This window comes from Martes martes (assembly GCF_963455335.1).
Source record: "Martes martes genome assembly, chromosome: 4".
Lineage (NCBI taxonomy): Eukaryota > Metazoa > Chordata > Mammalia > Carnivora > Mustelidae > Martes > Martes martes.
Window position 1 is genome coordinate 137749854 of NC_137891.1, and position 18639 is coordinate 137768492.

Below are 18639 nucleotides of genomic sequence, written 5' to 3' on the forward strand. Positions count from 1 at the left end.
AACATATATAGTTATAACAGTATCGACAACTATGTATTCATTCATTCAGTCATTGTTCTACGACTGGCACCATTTCAAGTGTTTTATATGAAATAACTCATTTAATTTCCATAACTCTAAGAGGAAAGTATTAAAGATGAGAAGATGAGGATGAAGAATCTGAGGTTTACAGAAGTTTCCAGAAGTAATTAGTGTAATAAGTAGTAGAACTGGGACCCAGGCAGTCTGGCTCCAGAAACTTCCCATGACAATGCTTCTAAGCTTAGGTGAGAGGCCACGTTCTCTCCATTTTTGTTTCCCCAGCACTCATAACCACTCAGTGACCATTTGCTATTAAACTGTGCCAACCACAAGGCTGACAGGGATTAGGAAAAGAATACAGATACACTGTGTTACGCAACAATAATATGGTCTAATGTCAGGGTTGGAAGGGGTGGAAGAAGCCCAGGTTTGGGAGCCAGACCAGAGACCTGGGCTTGAACTCCAGATTCACCAGTAACTAGCTTCAGGGCTATTTCTTCTCTGACCAAAAAAAAAAAAAAAAAAAAAAAAAAAAAAAAAAATTATCCACCCCAACACCCACACACTACCATTTCTGGGCCAAAAGCCATTTTGGAAATTTGAAGACTCTGTAAGATTGGACTCTACCCTCAAAGACTCAAAACTAATTGAAAATAAAGATGACTAAGTCTGAGGGCAAAAGATTTACCTCAGGTCACACACCTGGTTGGTACTGGTACTAAAATTTAGTTTCCTGAGTTCCAGCTCAGTGCTCTTTCATTTAAGTCACAGGGTTTCACTTGAGGTAAAGAAGTTGAACAAAACACCACCAGAAACAAATTATTCAAAATGGGACTTTCCAGAGCCAGTCTGGAATTGGACAGCTGCCTCCTTGTGTTCAAGAGAGGCACACCCCAGTTTCACTACAGATCTGAAATCTCTCTCTGCTTGTGATGTCAGAGGCTGGGGACATCTTCTAAGCAGTGAGTAATGCTCTGGAGTTAAGTCTCCCACTGCTCTGCTATATCCTAAGGATGTCCTACTCAATACCAAAAATACCTTTCAGTGAAAGGGACTTACTCCCAGAAGAGAGAAAGATACTATCACCTCCCTGCCGGCTCAGTTCTTTCCCTGAAGGGCTTAAAGCACATTTTCTTTTAAATTCTCTATAGCTCTAGAATCTGGAGAAAAGCGCAGGTTAAATGTAGCACAGGAAAAGGAGGCTACTGTCCAGAGAACACTGAGTATGAGTGGAGCAACAGGAGTAAACATCCCCTCAAGGGTGGATATACCTTGAAGACAGATCCTGCGTGGGCATCACCCACAGCACTTTACGTACCTAACAGCACAGAGGACTAGTGCCAAGTACCTTTGGAGCCAAAGAGCCAGGGCTCAAGTCTTAGCTCTTTCACTTACTAGCTGAGTGTCTTCGTATTAGAAGCTGCCCTCACAGGGGCACAGTTTCAATGGTTAAAGAAAGCAAGATAATAATGACTTCATAAAGGGTGGATGATGAGGAAAAGATCTCATTGTAGTTCCTAACAGCAAATCTTACACTTCGCAGGGGATTAATACTATGGTAACACTTTTCACCGTGTTTTGTAGTTGAACCAAATGTTTTAGAGTGGATTCTTTGGAAACAAAGAAAACACTCTGTGGCTAGTATAGCACTGAAAAATTTTGTCCAACTACTGTTCCATCACATCAGCTCACAATGCAGGGAAAATCTCGGAATTGGCTGAGTCTGCCCTTCTTCTGAACAAGAGAATCTCATGTTAAACTTTCTACATCTATCTAGATGTGCTCTTCCAGCAGGGCCCACGGAATGAACCACCTCCCAGGGAAGGGCATTCCATTTTCTGCCAAATCTCTAGCGGGCTAAAGGGCTCACTGAGCCAAAAGTTGTCTCTGCTACAAATTCTACCCAGCATAACCTGCCTTTGTGCTTAACCCTGGTGACACAGAATGGTGAAAAGGGAATGTTTCCCCAACACTTTTCCCTGCTAAAAATCTGAGTGATTCCCCTGCACAGAAACCAGAGGAGTAGGAGGTAGTAAGTGATCCCACCAACAAAATCAGAAAATGAAGTAGAAGGAGCACATTTCCATTGATGCAGAAAAAGAGGAGGTGAAGATAAGTGTTTCCACAACTTGAGTAAAATCACTGACTCAAGACCAGGAGAAAAGTCAGGACTTGGGAAAAAGGAACCAGCAGAGATGTCAATTGTTTGAATGCCAGAAAGCAGCCATAGTGGGTTCAGTTTAGTAATTTGTCAAAAGCCATTCTTTTTTCAAAAGGTAAATGAGGTGAGGAGGAAACTGCACCCTGAAGGCAGGATCCTAGGTCTGAGGTGTTGCAGATAGAGGTGGTTATGGGAGCCACCTTGCTCACAGTTAAAGAACCCCAAGAGCCCCCCAAGATGCAGACGGCTGAGGTGAGAGCAGAAGCTGGGCGCTGTGGCAAACATGAGGCTATGTGCTCCAGAAAGGGGCCAGAGGCGTCATCTAGATGTGTGTATTCTTAGTGGCAGGAACACAAGATGCAGAGAGAGCACTGCATGAGGAGGTTTTAGAGTCCATGCTTGAGAAAGAAAGGGTCTCATGGATGACCTAGAGAATGGGGCTGACATCAAATTTTCTCAAGAGGATATTAATGTTCCAGACCCCCTTCTGTGGAAACAAGTACTGTACGTAAAGAGGATGTTTGCCTCACTCCAAGATATTTCTGGCCAAATTAACCTCTTTTTGAGGTATTTTCCCCCATTGAGTTTGCAGTAAGAAGTTGTGGTCTTCAGACAAAGGGCCCAGAATGACTGGCATTCTTGTAGAGCTGAAGTCCAAGATTCTCTTTTCTCTCACAGCTGCTCGGTAGAGAGAATGGTGAGAATTCGGGGCCTCTGTGGTGTCACCAACATTTAGTAGGTGTGTTGCCACTGCTGGGGACTGTCGGGGTGTTCAAAATACAAACATGTTGCCCTTGTGGTCTTTCAAACCATCACATGCTTTTCAAAACAATTCTGTGAGCTGGGAGGAATGGCTATTTTACCGTGTTTTGGAGTAAAGTTTCCATTAGTCAGAAGGAATATAAAGATTTCTATTCTCCTGGGTCTTATATTTTTTTTTATTTGTGTAGAGCTGGGCATAATTCTCATATGATACCCAGGACAGGCTTATTTATTTGTTGGCTGGTCCTTTCGATGATTTATGTGTCAACTTGGCTAGGTAATAGTACTTGGCTATTTAATCACTATCGATCTAGGTGTTGTGACGATATTTTGTAGATATGGTTAACATCTATAATCAACGGATCTTAAGTAAAAGAGATTACCTTAGATATTATTGGTGGGCCTCACCCATCAGTTGAAAGTCTATGAGCAAAAATAAGTTTCTTGGAAGAGAGCAGATTCTGCCTCAAGACTGCAGCATTAACTCCTGCCTGAGTTTCTAGAAATTCAAACTTGCCAGTCCCCACAATCCCATGAGCCAAATCCTTAAAATAAATCATAAATATATGTATATATGTATTCTCACACTGGTTGTTTCTTTGGAGAATCCTCACTGATATGGTCTATATCTTCACGTAGCTTTTACTCTATACTTTTATTTCCAGATGGTGCAAACTCAAGATCAAATTCTGAGTCTTATTCAAGTTAGCACTTCCCTTCCCCCCTGCATGGCAGCAGGCCATAATAAAAATCTCTTGTTTACAGAACACACAAAAACCCAAATGGATGAACATATGCCAATGGCATAAAGAACAATTATGTTTTAAAAAAAATCAATGCAGGACATGTATACTCTAAGACCATATATAAAGAGTGGGCCATAAGCAAGACTAATCATAGGAGGCTTTGCATAGGTAAATCTTTGAGTCAGATTAAGAGGCCTGGAGGAAAGGTGGTTTGGCATTGTGAGGGGCATGGAGAAAACAGCAAATCAGAGGGCAGCCTAGAAATGATCTGCATGTAAAGAGAGACAGACTGGTTAAATTTGCAATGAAAGGGGAAGAAATAATAGGAAAACAGGTCAGTGAGGACAGAGGTCTATTGTGTTGACTAAAAAAGCTTTTGAAGAGCCCTTATTTTCCCCTGGGATTAAAAAAAAAAAAAAAAGGGTAACCAGCCAGCATGCATGCCCAACGTGGCACACAGTTGGCACAGGCAAGAGCCGAGGGACTCATTGTCAGGACAGGTCCTCTGCATGGAGAGGAAGAACAGCTGTCGCCACTGACTGCCTAAGACTCCTACTACGCAAAGCCACGCTTACGCATCACACTGAAGGAGTGGGTTTACTTCACAGAACTGAGCCTCTGCGGGCAATGTGGGGTTGAACAGGAAGTCACAGTGTTCTGCTCTTCGGAGGTGGGACTGTCCTCCAAAGTCAGAGAATGGAGAACTCTTGAGGTTTCACCTTCACCTTCCAGACAGTCAGGCAGCCCCAGGGCACGCAGCAATTCTTGAAGGAGCCCAATTTTCTTTTTGTGCAGATGGCAACCCAGATTGGCAACACAGATCTTGAGACATATTTTTGTCTCATGGACATTGTTTCAAATTCCCCAAAGCTGGAGCAACCAGGCAGTTGCAAAGTCATTCAGTTTCTCTGTCCCCAAAAGCCAATTTCCCCTCATCAGAATCTACCCCCCCGTCTTAAGGATATCCATTTTTCCATAAGTAGGTCAGCAATCTTTTTCTCTTTTTATTTACAATCCATTTCACTACTTGTCTTTCACTGTTCATTCTTTTCAATGATTTTTTTAAAGATTTTATTTATTTATTTGAGATAGAGAGAATATAAGTGGGAGGAGGGGCAGAGGGAAAGAGAAAAGCAGACTCCCCACTGAGCAGGGAGCCCAAGGATGATGTGGAGCTCTATCTGGGGACCCTGGGATGATGACCTGAACAGAAGGCAGACGCTTAACTGACTGAGGCACCCAGACACCTCTCAGTGAGGTTTTTCAATAAATACTTTTTGAGCATCTGCCCTGTGCCAGGCACTGAACACACAGTCTAAAGGTATAAGTAATCGAGAAAACAGGCAGTTATAATACATTAAAAATATTAACATTTATTTAGCATTTTCTGTGTGTGTCATTGTACTAAACACTTTGCACACATTAAGCTAGTTCTCACAAGGATTCTCTGCTGAAGGTCCTATTGTTATCCTCATTGTACGAATGAGGAAATGAAGGCCCAGAGGCATGGAATTACTTGTCTTTAGTCCTACAGAAAGAAAGATACAGAACCAGGACCAAACTCGGCCAGTGTGGATCCAGAACTTGTCTGCTTAGCCACGAAGGTAGATGGAAAGGGCAGGTGCCGAGGTTGCATGAGAGAAAGCACAAGTCCCCGTCCCTGACCCCAGAAGCCCAAAGCAGGGGGTGGCCAGCAGCTCGACTGAAGGCTCAGGGAGAAGCAGAAATTCAAATCAGATCACATCAATCTTCTCAAAATACCTCAGTGGCTTCCCCTGTTCTTTAACCCCTAAAGAATAAAATTTACATGTTTCACCCATGGCCTACAAATGCTCTGCTCAACCTGGCCTTTCTCAGCCTCCTTGGCCTCGTTCCTCACTGCCGCCCTATTGATCCTGATCTCAGGCTGGAGCACCTGGAAGGTGTTACTTAACATCTCTACCCACCCAGATCCTACTCAGTGGTCGCAAACACAAGGTCATTTACAAAGGCCTTTCCTGTCCCCTAATCTACATTAATCTCAGTAATAACTAAAGATAATAATAATTAGAGCAAATGCTAAATAATACTAGATGGCAGGCAGTATTCTAAATGCTTTATGTCTAACAGCTTACTTAAGTATTACAACAGTCCTAATGGTAAGTACTAGTATTATTCCCATTTTTACAGGTGAGGCAATGTTATAGTATTCTGTACTTTTCTTCATTATAATGATCAAATGTGTAATCGTGTATTTATTTTCTTAATATTTCCTGAGCTATAAGGTCCACGAGGTCAGGCTCTAAATTCTTTCTCTTCACTAGTATACCTCCACTGTCTAACACAGTGTCTCATACACAGTAAGCATCTAATAAACATTGATGGACATGTAATAGCCATTTCTTTTAAGATTTATACATTTTTATTACTTGCAATAAAATGGCTAGATAACAAAGGAATTAACCGGAAATTATACAGTAATTACTAAGGCTGCAGGTAATTCAGTATGTTTGTTTGCTCTCCTGTTGTGAAATGCTCACCATCCCGCTTTCCGTCAGTTAAAACTTCCGAGGTTTACGATGTGGGTGGGGCAGAGACAGTGTGGTCTAGACTAGAGGAAAGAGCATGTGTTTTCAAGAAATACAGACCTAGGTTTCAGTTCTGACTTTGTCACTGACTATGTGGTCTTAAGTAGACCCCATGTGTTCTCTGAGCCTCTTTTTCTAAATCTGTGAAATCAGGACAGCAACCTGCGGGACAGATCAGCGTTGAGAACTAGGTGAGAGAACGCATGCAGAGGGCCTTGCCCAGTGCCTGGCACATATCAGGAGTTGAGTAACTGCTAGGTCCTCTCCTCGCCTGCACCCAGAGGTAGGCAGGTGGGCTTTCAAAATCCTATGCTTTGCTAGGCAAGCAGCACTAGCCACACTAGATCCCCGAAATGTGAAGTCAAAGCACAAGTGAGGGGGAGGGGGCACAGACTGCGTTACTGCCTCCATGGATCAAACAGGCTGGATAATTTCCATGGCCCCACCTCACGCCATGGACACAGCCACAGAGGAGGTAGGAAAGTATACAAAACTCTGAGACGTGACGTTGGGTACTTGTCAACAGCTCTGGCTGGGAGTAAGTCAAGACAATAAATGAAGAAAAAGATCCAGTGAGTCCTGTTGCCTGTTCTCTATTTCAAGGGGACAGTCCCTGCTTTGTTTCTCTTCTCTCGGGTGAAAAACTGTTCCCTGAAATGCTCCTGGCTTCCGAGAACAGCTTGAAAGGCAACTCCAGAGAGTGCTGGCCAGGAGCTGATCAGAAGCAAGCAAGCAGAATTCACCCTGCCCCCCAGGATCATGTGGTTTTGGGGATGCAGGCAGGAGAAAACAGGGAACTTAGAAGGTTCTCTTCCTTCCTCCTTCATTTCCCAACATCCATGTTCATTCTTCTCTAGGCCGACCCTGACCTTCTTTTCTCCCTCCCTCTCAGCGAATAAAGGGAAGAGAAAGAGGCAGATGGGTAAAAGGGGGCCTTCCCATTCTCAGAAGTAATGGAGAGAGGGCAGGAGAATCGTTCCAAAAGAAGTCAAAGCCCTCCCCTAAGCTGGACTCTGCCGGTGGGTTTTGTCTTCTCTCCAAAGGGTGCTCTGCATCAGCTCCCATTGCTCATCTCTGTGGAGCTCCCCGAGTTGAAAAGCCCCTGTCTGTGCAGGTAATGTACCAAGCCCCGAACACTGTATTGAAACACAACTGTAATGAGTTGCAGAGCTGCAATTACTCTATCCTATTAAGTAAAGTCCTCTCACGCTTAGGCAAGAGAAAGCTCTCAGTTAACTATGATCCAGTGTATCAGAGTCCGCACTGAGCATTTTCTGCACTCTGTCTTTAAGAGAAAGAGCTATCCTAGTGTGGCGTCGTACCTTCACCTCCAAATGTCTTTCCATATAATGAGATTTGTACGGTGTCAGGGGAAACAAATCTTAAACTTCAAAGACAGCTTGCCTTCTAGATTGTATTCCTACAGAAAGGAAGTAGATCAGAACACTGTAGACAGATCCGAACAGGACTTTCTGTTTTGGTTCCCGACTTATGCCAGCAGGCCTGGGCTCTTAGCTTTCACACACTGACCACCTGCTATGTGCTGGGAGCTATGGGAAACATTTTGCATAGGATGATTAATAACATGATACTAATACTGACACTTTTCTAAGTGTCAGGAACTATTCTAAGTGCTTTTTGTATGTTTACACAGTTAATCCTTACAACCAATATATGAGGTATGTAAAATGTCCACCCCAATTTTGGAGATGAGGAGATTGGGACATGAGAGGTTAAGCAATTTGTCCCAAGGTCACATACTAATGGAGCTGAGATTTGAAAGGGGCAGTCTGGCTCCAGAGTCTTTACTTTTAACCACTACATGCATAGATAGCTTTTCTTACTCAACCCTCCCAGCAATCTTACACGACAGAATATTAAAACACCTACTTTCTAGACAAAACAAAACTGAGTTTCTGAGAAGTAACTTGTCTAAGGTATTGGCCCAGGGATTCCCAGCCCAATTTAATTCAATATACTACTTTGCGCAAGGCACTGTACTAGGCACTAAGCGATAATACAGGGTAATAAGTTAGTCACATTTAGTGATTTTTTTTTTACTGTATTTATTTTAACACTGTCACTTTTACGGTATTTATTTTAACACCGCCTGAAGTAATGGATGATAAAGAGCTTACTTCAAGTGAAAAAAAGTTTCGTGTAGTCAAGATTAGCCAGGAATGTCAGCCCTGTATACATGCCTGAGAGCTAGACGATATTTAGACCAGCCAACTATGAACTCTCTAATCCTTTCTGATTCAAGCATGGGTATACACTCATTTGTATTTGTTCAGTCCATAAACATTTACTGAGCATCTACTATATTCCAGGTCATGGTTTATAAATTGGGGATATTTTAAAAAAAAAAAAAGATTAGTATTTGAACTTGAGGCAGTCTTAGTTTAAAAGGGAATAGAATTAAATAAATAAGTACAGCATAATATGGCAAGTGCAATAATTGAGATTTGGAGATAATTAACAATTGAGAGTAATTTTGGATGAGTTTCAGGGAACACATACAGAAGATGGCACATATGTTTAGTCTTAAAGGATAAGGAATGTACTTTTAAAATGAGGATGAGTAAAGGTATTAGCATTTATGAAGCAGGTGCTGTGTATCAGGCTCTGGATTGAGGCTGTGTATTTAGCTGAATCCTGTCTCAGAATCTACGAATCAGTGAGTGGAAAGAGCTGGTTCACTTGACAATGTAAGAATATCCCTGAGCTGAATATGGGAGTGATATTCTTGAGAAAAGGCAGCCCAGACAGAGGGAACCGCATGTACAAAGGCAGAAAGGCAAGATGAGCCTGGCATATTTAAGGGACAGTATGTTCAGGGCATCTCGGCCATCAGCTGTGCATGGGGCTTAGAGTGAAAGATGAGAACAAAGAAGGAGTTAGAAGCAGAATTCTGAAGGAATTTGTAAAAAGTGGGGATCCTCTGTTGGAGGTAGATGATAGCCAACTAAGGAAATAACTACGACTGGGTTTTAGAAGAATAATTCTAGTACCACAATGGAGGTGGGGGGGGGGTTCCAATGGGGAAGGACTGAGGACAACAGACCCAGTGGGAGGACCAACATAATGGTTTAGGCATGGGAGGATGAATCACTGAACTAAGGAAGAAGGGGTGAGGAAGAAAAGGAGGGGGGCTGATTAAAGAAAAGGCTACAAGGACTAGCTGTTGGAGGTGAAGAGAGAGAGAAAGGGTGGACTCTGAAGCCACTACTCAAAGCCAGGAATATAGGGGAAGGGGCAATGGTGGATGAACCAAAAGGGGTCAGCAACAGTGGTCATATGTCTGGTATTTATGTGCATACTAACTAAAAAAAGAAAAACAAACATATACATAAAATGTGTACACACACACACACACACACACACACTAACTGATAAGCAAATGGGGCAGTGTGGGAGTAGGGCAGCGGAGTTTAGAAAGGGAGATGAGAGCAGAAACCAACATGGCGGGTTCAGATGACCAGATCTGAAGAAAGCTGTCTGCTCAAGATGGCTCCCTACCTCTGAGCCTGGAAGGGGGCAGGGGAGAGGAGTCCAGGTGTGAGATGAATCTTTGGCTCTGACTCCTGGGGCTGCCCAGGTAAATAGAGCTGTCAGAAATACCCAGAAGGAGCCAGCTGTTTCCGGAAGGGCTTTCTCCCACATGCCTGGGAGCTGCATGACCAGGCTTGAGGTAGGCAGCAGCTGGGGTTTGGGAGGACACAGGCACGTGGGCAGCCTCCTGCCTCCTGCGGCAGCCCTGCAGATGAGGCGGCTGAGAGAAGTGAATCTTTCTTTCTAGCCTCCTCCTCCACCCTTTGCCTCAGAGCCCCGGTGCCGCAGCACCCTGCAGCCTGTTTCACAGATGAAGGGCTGCGGCCACGAGCGGACAGAAATGGCAGAAAGGACAGAGCTGCCCGTGTGTATTCAGAAGAAACTGTTTATCTGGGGAACTACATGTCAAACAGCCTTACTGGCCGACAATAGTGGTTTGCCCAGATAATTTATGCCACCAAATAAACATCAAGCCGGGCTGTGTAGAGCTAGAGGTGAGACGTGTTTTCAGAAGTGGGGAGCCACCCCTCACGGTCTCAATGACAGGAGATGCTTTTGCACACAAAACACTCAGGCAACAATATCTGGGCATCGCCTGAGCCTACTGTAACCAAAGAGAAAGAAAGGCCGGAACTAGAATGCAAAAGAAAAAAATAAACTGTGTTTGGAGATAGGTCTGCTACAATATAAACTTTTCCCTTTCTCTGGCTTACTGCTATAGCAAAACCTGATGGTTGTCTTTGTAAAAAACGTGTCTGTATCTAGGTCCCTGGCAGTGATTTGCCTCTGGGAGGGCCAGCAATCTATTTAATGACTCCATTGACGTCAATAGCATAACTGAAATACTTACTAACATGCATGATTCCAACTTTGGGGTGGGGGGTGGGTGGATGGTGTTTCTCAGCAGCGCAAAAACGTGGAGTGGAGCCAACCCGGAACGGACTCCAGTCTTTCCGCAGCAAGTGAGAGATTAGATGCTGCAGGTTTCACTGGGGTCCACTGAATAGGAAGCAGCATTCACACTAAATTTAGAAGTTAATTTTGAACTGGTGGAATAGCCATTAATGAGCAGGGCTTTATTTCTGGCAGTGTTTGCTCAAGGGTAACTTTTAACTGTTCACACTTTAGTTGACTTGTCAATGTTTTTGCAACTACCCACACTTAATTTTAGACATATATGAAATAATTGCAAATCAATATAAATAGCTTGATGTTGATGCTCTGGGGTAAACTTTCAGAAGAAGGCTATTTTAGACAAAAGCAGTTCTTATAAAACAACCATTTGGGGACTTATTCCCAGAATCACTGGGACTTTTCTTGTGCATTTGCCCTATCGTTTTGTATGCAGACTGCTTAAACACTCGAGGTGAATCATTGGGACAATTAGCCCAATAATTCAGGCCACAGAGCCACCAGAACACTAATGAAAAACTTCTCTGAGATTTCTAGTGTTTTCTCTTGTTCCTTTCCGTTCTTTCTTCTTCTCCCGCCACCACCCACCCTTCTTTTTTTTGGTTATTCCCTCCCACCCCCAGTCTCTCCTTTGTCATGCATGGCCATGGCCTTTGGCAACAGGATTGATTTTATTCGTATTTGTCCATAAGTGTTGTAATCCCACCTCAGAGCTCTTGCTTAATGTAGAAACCAAGCAAACGTCGTGCTTATGCCAGGCTTCATTTCCAGTCATCTGACACAGGCCACTAATGTGGTTCTCAGAGAGCCCTTTACTAGTGAACACATACAGTCCATCTCTCATCCCAGGCCCTGGCAGCTCTGGCAAGGAATGAGAACTCGGTCAGTGTCATGACTTTCTGAAATTCTTAGAATCCAAGACAACTCTCTGAGACCCTTGTCTGCTCCTCGAACAGTCCCTGTATCTGGCACACCCCCATGAGCTTTCAAGGGGATATTCATAATCAAGTAAAGATATGGGAGGAACTCATACTGAGAAATAGGCTTCTTAGCAGAAAGCCCCTTCTTTTGTTTTATCAACTAGTAAAAGCATCATTTCCTCCCCACAGAATGGCCTGGACACATAATAGAAGAAAGGGATTCCCATGAGCATTGATTATTGGAGTCTGTTTCTCACTTAGGCCAACGTATTTCAGACATACTGGAAAGTCCTCTGTTATCACATTTTATTTCTCCATATACAGGCTTTCCTTGAAAAACGTCTAATGGACTGGTGTTGAAAACCACCATAAACCAAGGCTTTGGAGACCCAGGCTGGGAGAGACTCTGGGTCTGCGGCAGTCCAGCCTGAAGTCCTCAGGCAATTTTCTAATCAACTTCGTGGCATGGTTTTGCTGTCATTTCCAATGACCCATGGACTTGGGAGTTGTTCTTTATGTCATCCGACCTGTTATATTGGTGATGTTCTTGTTCAATATGTTTATTGTTAAATTTTAGAATGGGAAGATTAATATAGACTCTCCCACCTTACACAACAATTTGACTGCTGAAACACTGTATATACAATATATATTATCATTCAAGTCACATTTATGTGAATCAGAGGTGTTGGCCATTAAAAGGAATACTTCTCTCACCCTTTTGTAAAGCAAAGAGTCATTTTATAAAGGCTGTGAACCCTTGATGATTTATCTTTTTAGGAAATTCTTGCTTCCCATGACATATCTGTACTCTCTATTGAAATGCATACAAAGGCAAGGGATAGAATGGGTGGGAAAGTGAGACAATTATCCTACACACACACATATACACACACAGTCACCCACCCACTTGTGTACACACACACACACACACACATATTGATTTTCCTCAATAATCTGTTTTCTTTTTTTTTCTGTTGAAAATAGTTTGAGGCCTGAAATCCTAAAAATGACTTTTAGTTTCCAGGTTGAATGTGTACAGATGATAGAAGCCTGCCTTGTTTTTGGAGTGTTCTTTCTTCTGTTTTTTTCCCTTTTTGTTCCATTCCTGACGCAGCATGTAGAAAAGGCCTGGAATTCCTGCTTGTGAAAAGGCAAAATGTGATAAAAATCGAGAGGTTCCCCACACTCCACAGCATTAGCATTTCAATACTCCCAGGAGGATTTAGTGCATCTTTCTCCTTGAAGCAGGAGCATATCATTTCCATGCTGTTATACTTTCTGCATTTTAAATTCTCAATTACTTTACTCTGGCTTTGCTATTCAAAGTGCAAAAATGCCAACTTTTTGCATTTAACTCCTTTTGTCCAAACCCACAGGACCGCACAATTATATATCTATATATGCTGTTAACAGAGTGTGTTTCAAACCTCTTTTCATTTCAATGCAGTAACTGATTTTTTTCATAGCAAAAAAAGCCACAGTTGAATTTTTTCATACCTACAGAGATAAAAATATTGACTCATTATTAAAATTTAATTTATGAACATTTTTCTCAGATAAACTCTGCAAACATTATGCAGTTCTGGTCAAATCAAGATTTACTGTCTTCCTACTATGTGAAAATAGCTATGCCAATGAGTTTTGAATGATAAAGAGATGAATAAGGTACAGCTCCTGTTGTCAAGGTGCTGCAAAGCAGGAGACACATTAGCCATGAATTACAATATAACCTAGAATGGGATTGTTGCCATAGTACACAAAAAGGAGCAATTACACTGATTTAAAAAAAAAAATATATATATATATATATATATATATATATATATATTGGGATGTCTTTGCAGAGGAGGGAAACTCGTGCTGTACCTCGAGAGCTGAAAAGAGCAGTAACCTTGGTTAAAACAGTGAGAATAAAGGTACTGAAGACTAAGCGATTTGCTTTTATTTCCCCCATGAATTACTTCAGTTAGTGATCCATTTGTAAGAGCAAATGTACCAATTTAACCAGAGGTTCTGACAAGTAGCTCTTAAAATGAATTGCATTCCCTTCATTTAGATGAATGGGGGGAAAGGCATTTAAAAAATATTTGGCTTTTCCCTTTCTCTCTCTGTCTCTCTCTTACACTTGCTTTTTATCCAAGAAGAGTTACTACCTAAGTGAGTCAGGCTTTCCTACCAAACTGGATTGTTGCTAAATGTGTTTAAATGATCATGGAATTCTTGTATCTTCTATCTTGGATTTCAACTGAAATGCATGAGTTCAACTTAGTGATAATAGATGAAAACTTGATCTTATTATCATGAAAAATCATCTTTTAAAAGCAGCACTCCAGCATTCAATTCTGTTTGCTCTGAGCTACTTTTCATTCCCTTTTAAAGTTTCTATTTAAACACACCTCTTTGTCACATGCTGATAAATATTAAAATACCAGGAAAAATCTGCCTGACTTATTTAAGCTGATAATAAGAACAAAACACAGGATGTGTGTGTCCTCCTTCCTTTTCTGGCTGTGGTTAAGCATTAAGGAGATTTTGAAACCTATAATTACGTAATAATTGGTATCGCTACATTCTCTTCCCGATGAAAAGCCAGAATTTTTGTAGTTTGCCACAAAGACAGACAAAAACAAATTGCCTAAGTAGTATTGTCATTTCTTTGCTCCATTGTTTTAAAAGAATTTAGCAAAAGAATCCCTAGTTGCCAAGCGGTAGTTACTGTGCCAATAATCACAAAATGATCTTTCCAACAACATCTCTGGCTAATGAGCTAATTTATAGAGCCGTAAATATCACATATTCTCCTAATGTTTGTCAGTATTTATTATAAGAAAAAGAAAACAGTTTAAATATTCAAATTCATGTCAAAAGCTTCTTAGCACATTTGCCTAACAGAAATGTGAGCGATGATGTCTCACTGGTGAGCTAAGATGATGAAATGATAGGAGTTTCAAAACCACCTCCTTTGATCTCCAACTATGTAACACCAGTTATATGTTCAAACAGTCTATTTTGTTTCCTTTTATCAAAGTTCTAAAGGAAATAGGACATCAGCACACCAGGTTTTTGAAGCCCGGGGACGGAGTACTATTTTCTTCTCTCTGTTTCATATCATGGGGCTCTAGAGGCAAACTTACCTTTACTTAGTATCTCCCTTTCACCTTGATTCTCGTTCTCAATCTTTTTTCCAACAAAATATTTTTATAAGTGTGTACCATAAATACTTCTGAAGCCAGTGAGCCAATGGAACCTAGGTTTTTGTTCCTTTGTTTTTAGAAGTTGGGCTTTTATATTATTTCCGTTATCCTCGTGGCTGTGATGCCAGGGGAAGAGCACAACATGCAAGAAAGGAAGATCGTTCAGGATAAAGCACGGGGAAATAGCAGAGCCGGAAAGAGAGAAGTGTTCGAGGCAGTGCTGTTTGGTGTGAGGCCATCTCAACAGAGCTCATCTGACTTATTTCTCCTGTGGTTTTACTCAGGCCCACCATCACACTAGTGGGGACAGAGTCAAGGTGGGAAATGCCATTTTGGACTTGTAACTGGTTGCATCTTATGTCAAGTAGAGTTACTGTTTGATCTGTCTCCGAGGGGTTCCTTCTGCATAGCCCAACTCTCCACTCTGCATGGAAAGCATATGCACAGCACTGAAAGATGAGACGCTGGGTTTCTTAAAAAACGCACACACACACTCACACATATTTGAGGAACAAAGTTGGATGACCTCCAAGGGAAATGATCTGTGACCTGGAAGAGCCTTTGGTTTCACACCTGGAAAGGATGTGGATTCAAGTGGGACCTAGAGCTGACGCTAGGAGGAAAACCACTAGCACACCCTGTGGGATGCTCAGGCCAACCTGGGGGCCCCTCAGGGCCTTTGAAGTCAGCTGTCCTGGAGATTATGGGGGGCCAGCAAGCTGAAGTGAAGTTGCACTATCAGTACATGTCCACCTCCTGCCTCCCTTCTGGGAAGCCCCATTACCACACATCCATCACAGCCTGAAAGCCCAGGTGCATGTATGACCGGAAAACTATTCAATACTGTTTTTCATTGGGTTTTATGTGGAATGAAGGGAAGCTCCACTATGCCTTTGAGAAAAGTCACCAGGAGACTTTAGAGGGCCATGATATGCAAACAAGTGCAATGATCCTAAAAAAGTTTCCACACAAATGACACCTTGATTATTTTGACACACAGTGTGATGCGGCTTACCTTGCGGGTTGACTCTGGAGACAGGAGGCTGACTAGCAGCAGCTGGGGACCTCCTGTGGAGACGGAGAGGAAAGAAGGCCTGAGTCTTTGTGTGAATATCACCTTCACGTCTCCCTACCTCTGTCCCCCACCCCCGAGATCACTGAGGAGTTTTCCAGGTCATAATGAGTTATCAGATGACATAATGCTATCTCCGGAAGGCCGTCTCCTATAACACTGGTAGATGACTGCAATCGCCTCACAGCCAGATGGCCTGGAATTTCCCTAGGCTCCAACTCTTCAGGAAGGAAGTCATTTACTCCAGGTCCCTAACCAGCCCCTCTGTTTCAGGTTTCACTGTTCCAGGGGGGCCCTCAGACAATACGCTTGCTCAGGAATAACACCGAATGTCAGAGTGGATCCCGATTCCTTTGGCAGCGCTGCAGAAAGTCATGCCAGAGGAGTCCTTAGAGACCAATCAGTCTGGGCCTCCCTTTTGCACCTCAGGAAACTGGGACCCAGAGAGATGAAGTCAGCTGCCAAAAGTCACACAGGAACAGGAATCCAGCTTCCTTAACCTCTGGAGTGGTCTTTTCGCAGAGGAACTGGGCATTATTCTACATTGTAATGAGCCTGCTGATGTCAAGAGTCCAATGAAGCAAGCAAACAAACGCAGGCTCCACAAATACTGGGCTCCACCTTTTGGTTTCTGTTTTTCTTTTTTTCTTCTTCATTTCCCAATCCTGCCCCTCTCGCCCCCACCCCCTCCCCTTTTGCTGGTCTCACCAACCTTTTCATGCTTTGTAGAACTTCTGCCCAGTGCATTATAGGGGAGCCTCCCTGAAATAGTCGAGAGCAGTGGCCTTCAACTGTGGGATCATCAGAATCACCTAGAAGGCTTTGCTAACACCCACTGCTAGACACCGTCCCCGGGGCGTTTGACAGAATAGGCCCTGGGGGAGCCTGAGAGGATCCATTTCTAAAAGTGCCCGGAGGTACTAAAACTGCTCCTCTGGGAGCCCATTTTCAGAGCCACTGGAACAAAGGGCTGTCTGCCCCAGTACAAAGCAATAGGATATTAGCAACAAGCAAGAGAGGGAGATGCTAGGCCAGTCAGTGGTTCTCAAGCATGGATGAGTGTCTGACTCACTTGGGGAGCCATTAAAACTATGATTCCCTTCCCCATCCCCGGAGAGGCTATTGTAACATCTGGGAATCTGTATTTTTCACATAAATCTGTGAATTCTGACACACAACCACGTTTTGGGAAGGAAGCCACGTTCTAAATGACAGAGAATGGCCTGCAAGGATATTGTAGAGAAAGGGTCTCGCTACTGGGATGGCCACAAGTTCTCTTCCCAGATGCATCAGGGGCCATCTAGCTTCTAGGTAGCACACCTGATAGCTGCAGGCTCTGACAGACAGGGATCACACTTAGAACATTTCCTAGCTAGGTCATCCTAGGGAAGGTGCCTTTAAACCCTCTGTGGCCTGACATTTTCTTGTGTAACAGGGGAAGAACAATCGCCCTCCAACGATTACTTTTCTTTTCTGCTAAACATCATGCTAGGTCCTTCTTAGCTTCCACTGGAATATAATCATCTCATTTTAAGGAGAAGGAAACCGAAGCACAGGTGAAGAGGTTAAGAAACATGCTGTAGCACACGTGGTTTGTAATTGGCGTGGTTGAGATGTAAAGCTAAGTCTTTCTGAACCCAAAGAGCATTCTCTTTCCACTATTCCATCTGCTGATAACACCTGCAGTCATACTGAGGTCTGTTTTTCAGGAAAAGTAAGAGATTAAATTCCGAACTCCTTAGCTTAGCATTCAAAGTCCTCCGCTCTTTGGCCCCAACATACTTTTTCCAGCTTATCGGTCAGAATTCCTGACATTTCATCTCAAACCATTGACTGGCTGTTTGATCTCAAGTATCTTGTGCTTCTCCTTAATAGCACTTTAAAACTGTAATTAAAATAGGCCTTAAGTAGTGTTCAATATAGAACTCTGTAGTTTAAATATAAAATTTATGAAGGCAGGGAACAACTTGGTTACTACTGGATCCCTGGGACCCAGGATGGTCCTTCATATGCCAAGAACTCAGTGAATGCTTAACGAATGGCATGAATGGAAGAAGGAATGAAGGAAGGAAGGAAGGATGGATGGATGAACAGAAGGAAGGATGGACTAAGTCATATTTGCCTAGGCCAAACTTGTTCACTTATGTTTCTGTGAACATGTGCTATCCCTCCCCTGACACCACTCAGGCTACTCCTCTGGAAGCGCAGCTCTCCCCCTGCAAATCCACACATGTAAGTATCACCTACCTTTCTGTGATTTTGTGATTTAGAATAAGAAATGTATTTTTGATCTTTGTCTTCATTCCTACCACAGAGGTCCTAAAAACTCTTGGAAAGTTGAAGAGAGTTATAAAAAGTGTCCTTTGCTATGTTAATGAGATTTATGGAAAGCCTCTAGGTAATCTAAAGATGGGGGCTGACTGCCAGGGGAACCAACCACCTGACTAGAGGGCTGGCATTTTCAGCCCCACCTCAGGCCTCTGGAGAGGCGACAGGAGCTGGAGATTGAGTTCGGTCATCAGTGGCCAATGATTTGATCAATCACGACTATGGAACAAAGCCTCCATAAAACCCCAAAAGGACTGGGTTTGGAGTGTCTCCAGGACAGTGAATGCCAGGAGACTGCATCTCTTCCATTTGGCTGTTACTGAATTAATTACATCCTTTTATAATAAACCAGTATTCTAGTTAGTAAAATATTTCTGAGTTCTGTGAGCCACTCTAGCAAA

At 42.9% G+C, this 18639-nt stretch overlaps 1 protein-coding gene across 1 annotated transcript in view; it reads right to left on the reverse strand.

The window, feature by feature from the left end:
- Nucleotides 1-18639, reverse strand: part of PDE4B (phosphodiesterase 4B) — a gene marked incomplete at its 5' end in the record, with an annotated part of 446375 nt that overhangs the window by 87031 nt on the left and 340705 nt on the right. Inside the window, one exon of the mRNA XM_080800299.1 lies at nucleotides 15854-15906. Within this exon, the coding sequence (XP_080656425.1) occupies nucleotides 15854-15906 (53 nt within the window). The remainder of the gene's footprint in view (nucleotides 1-15853; nucleotides 15907-18639) is intronic.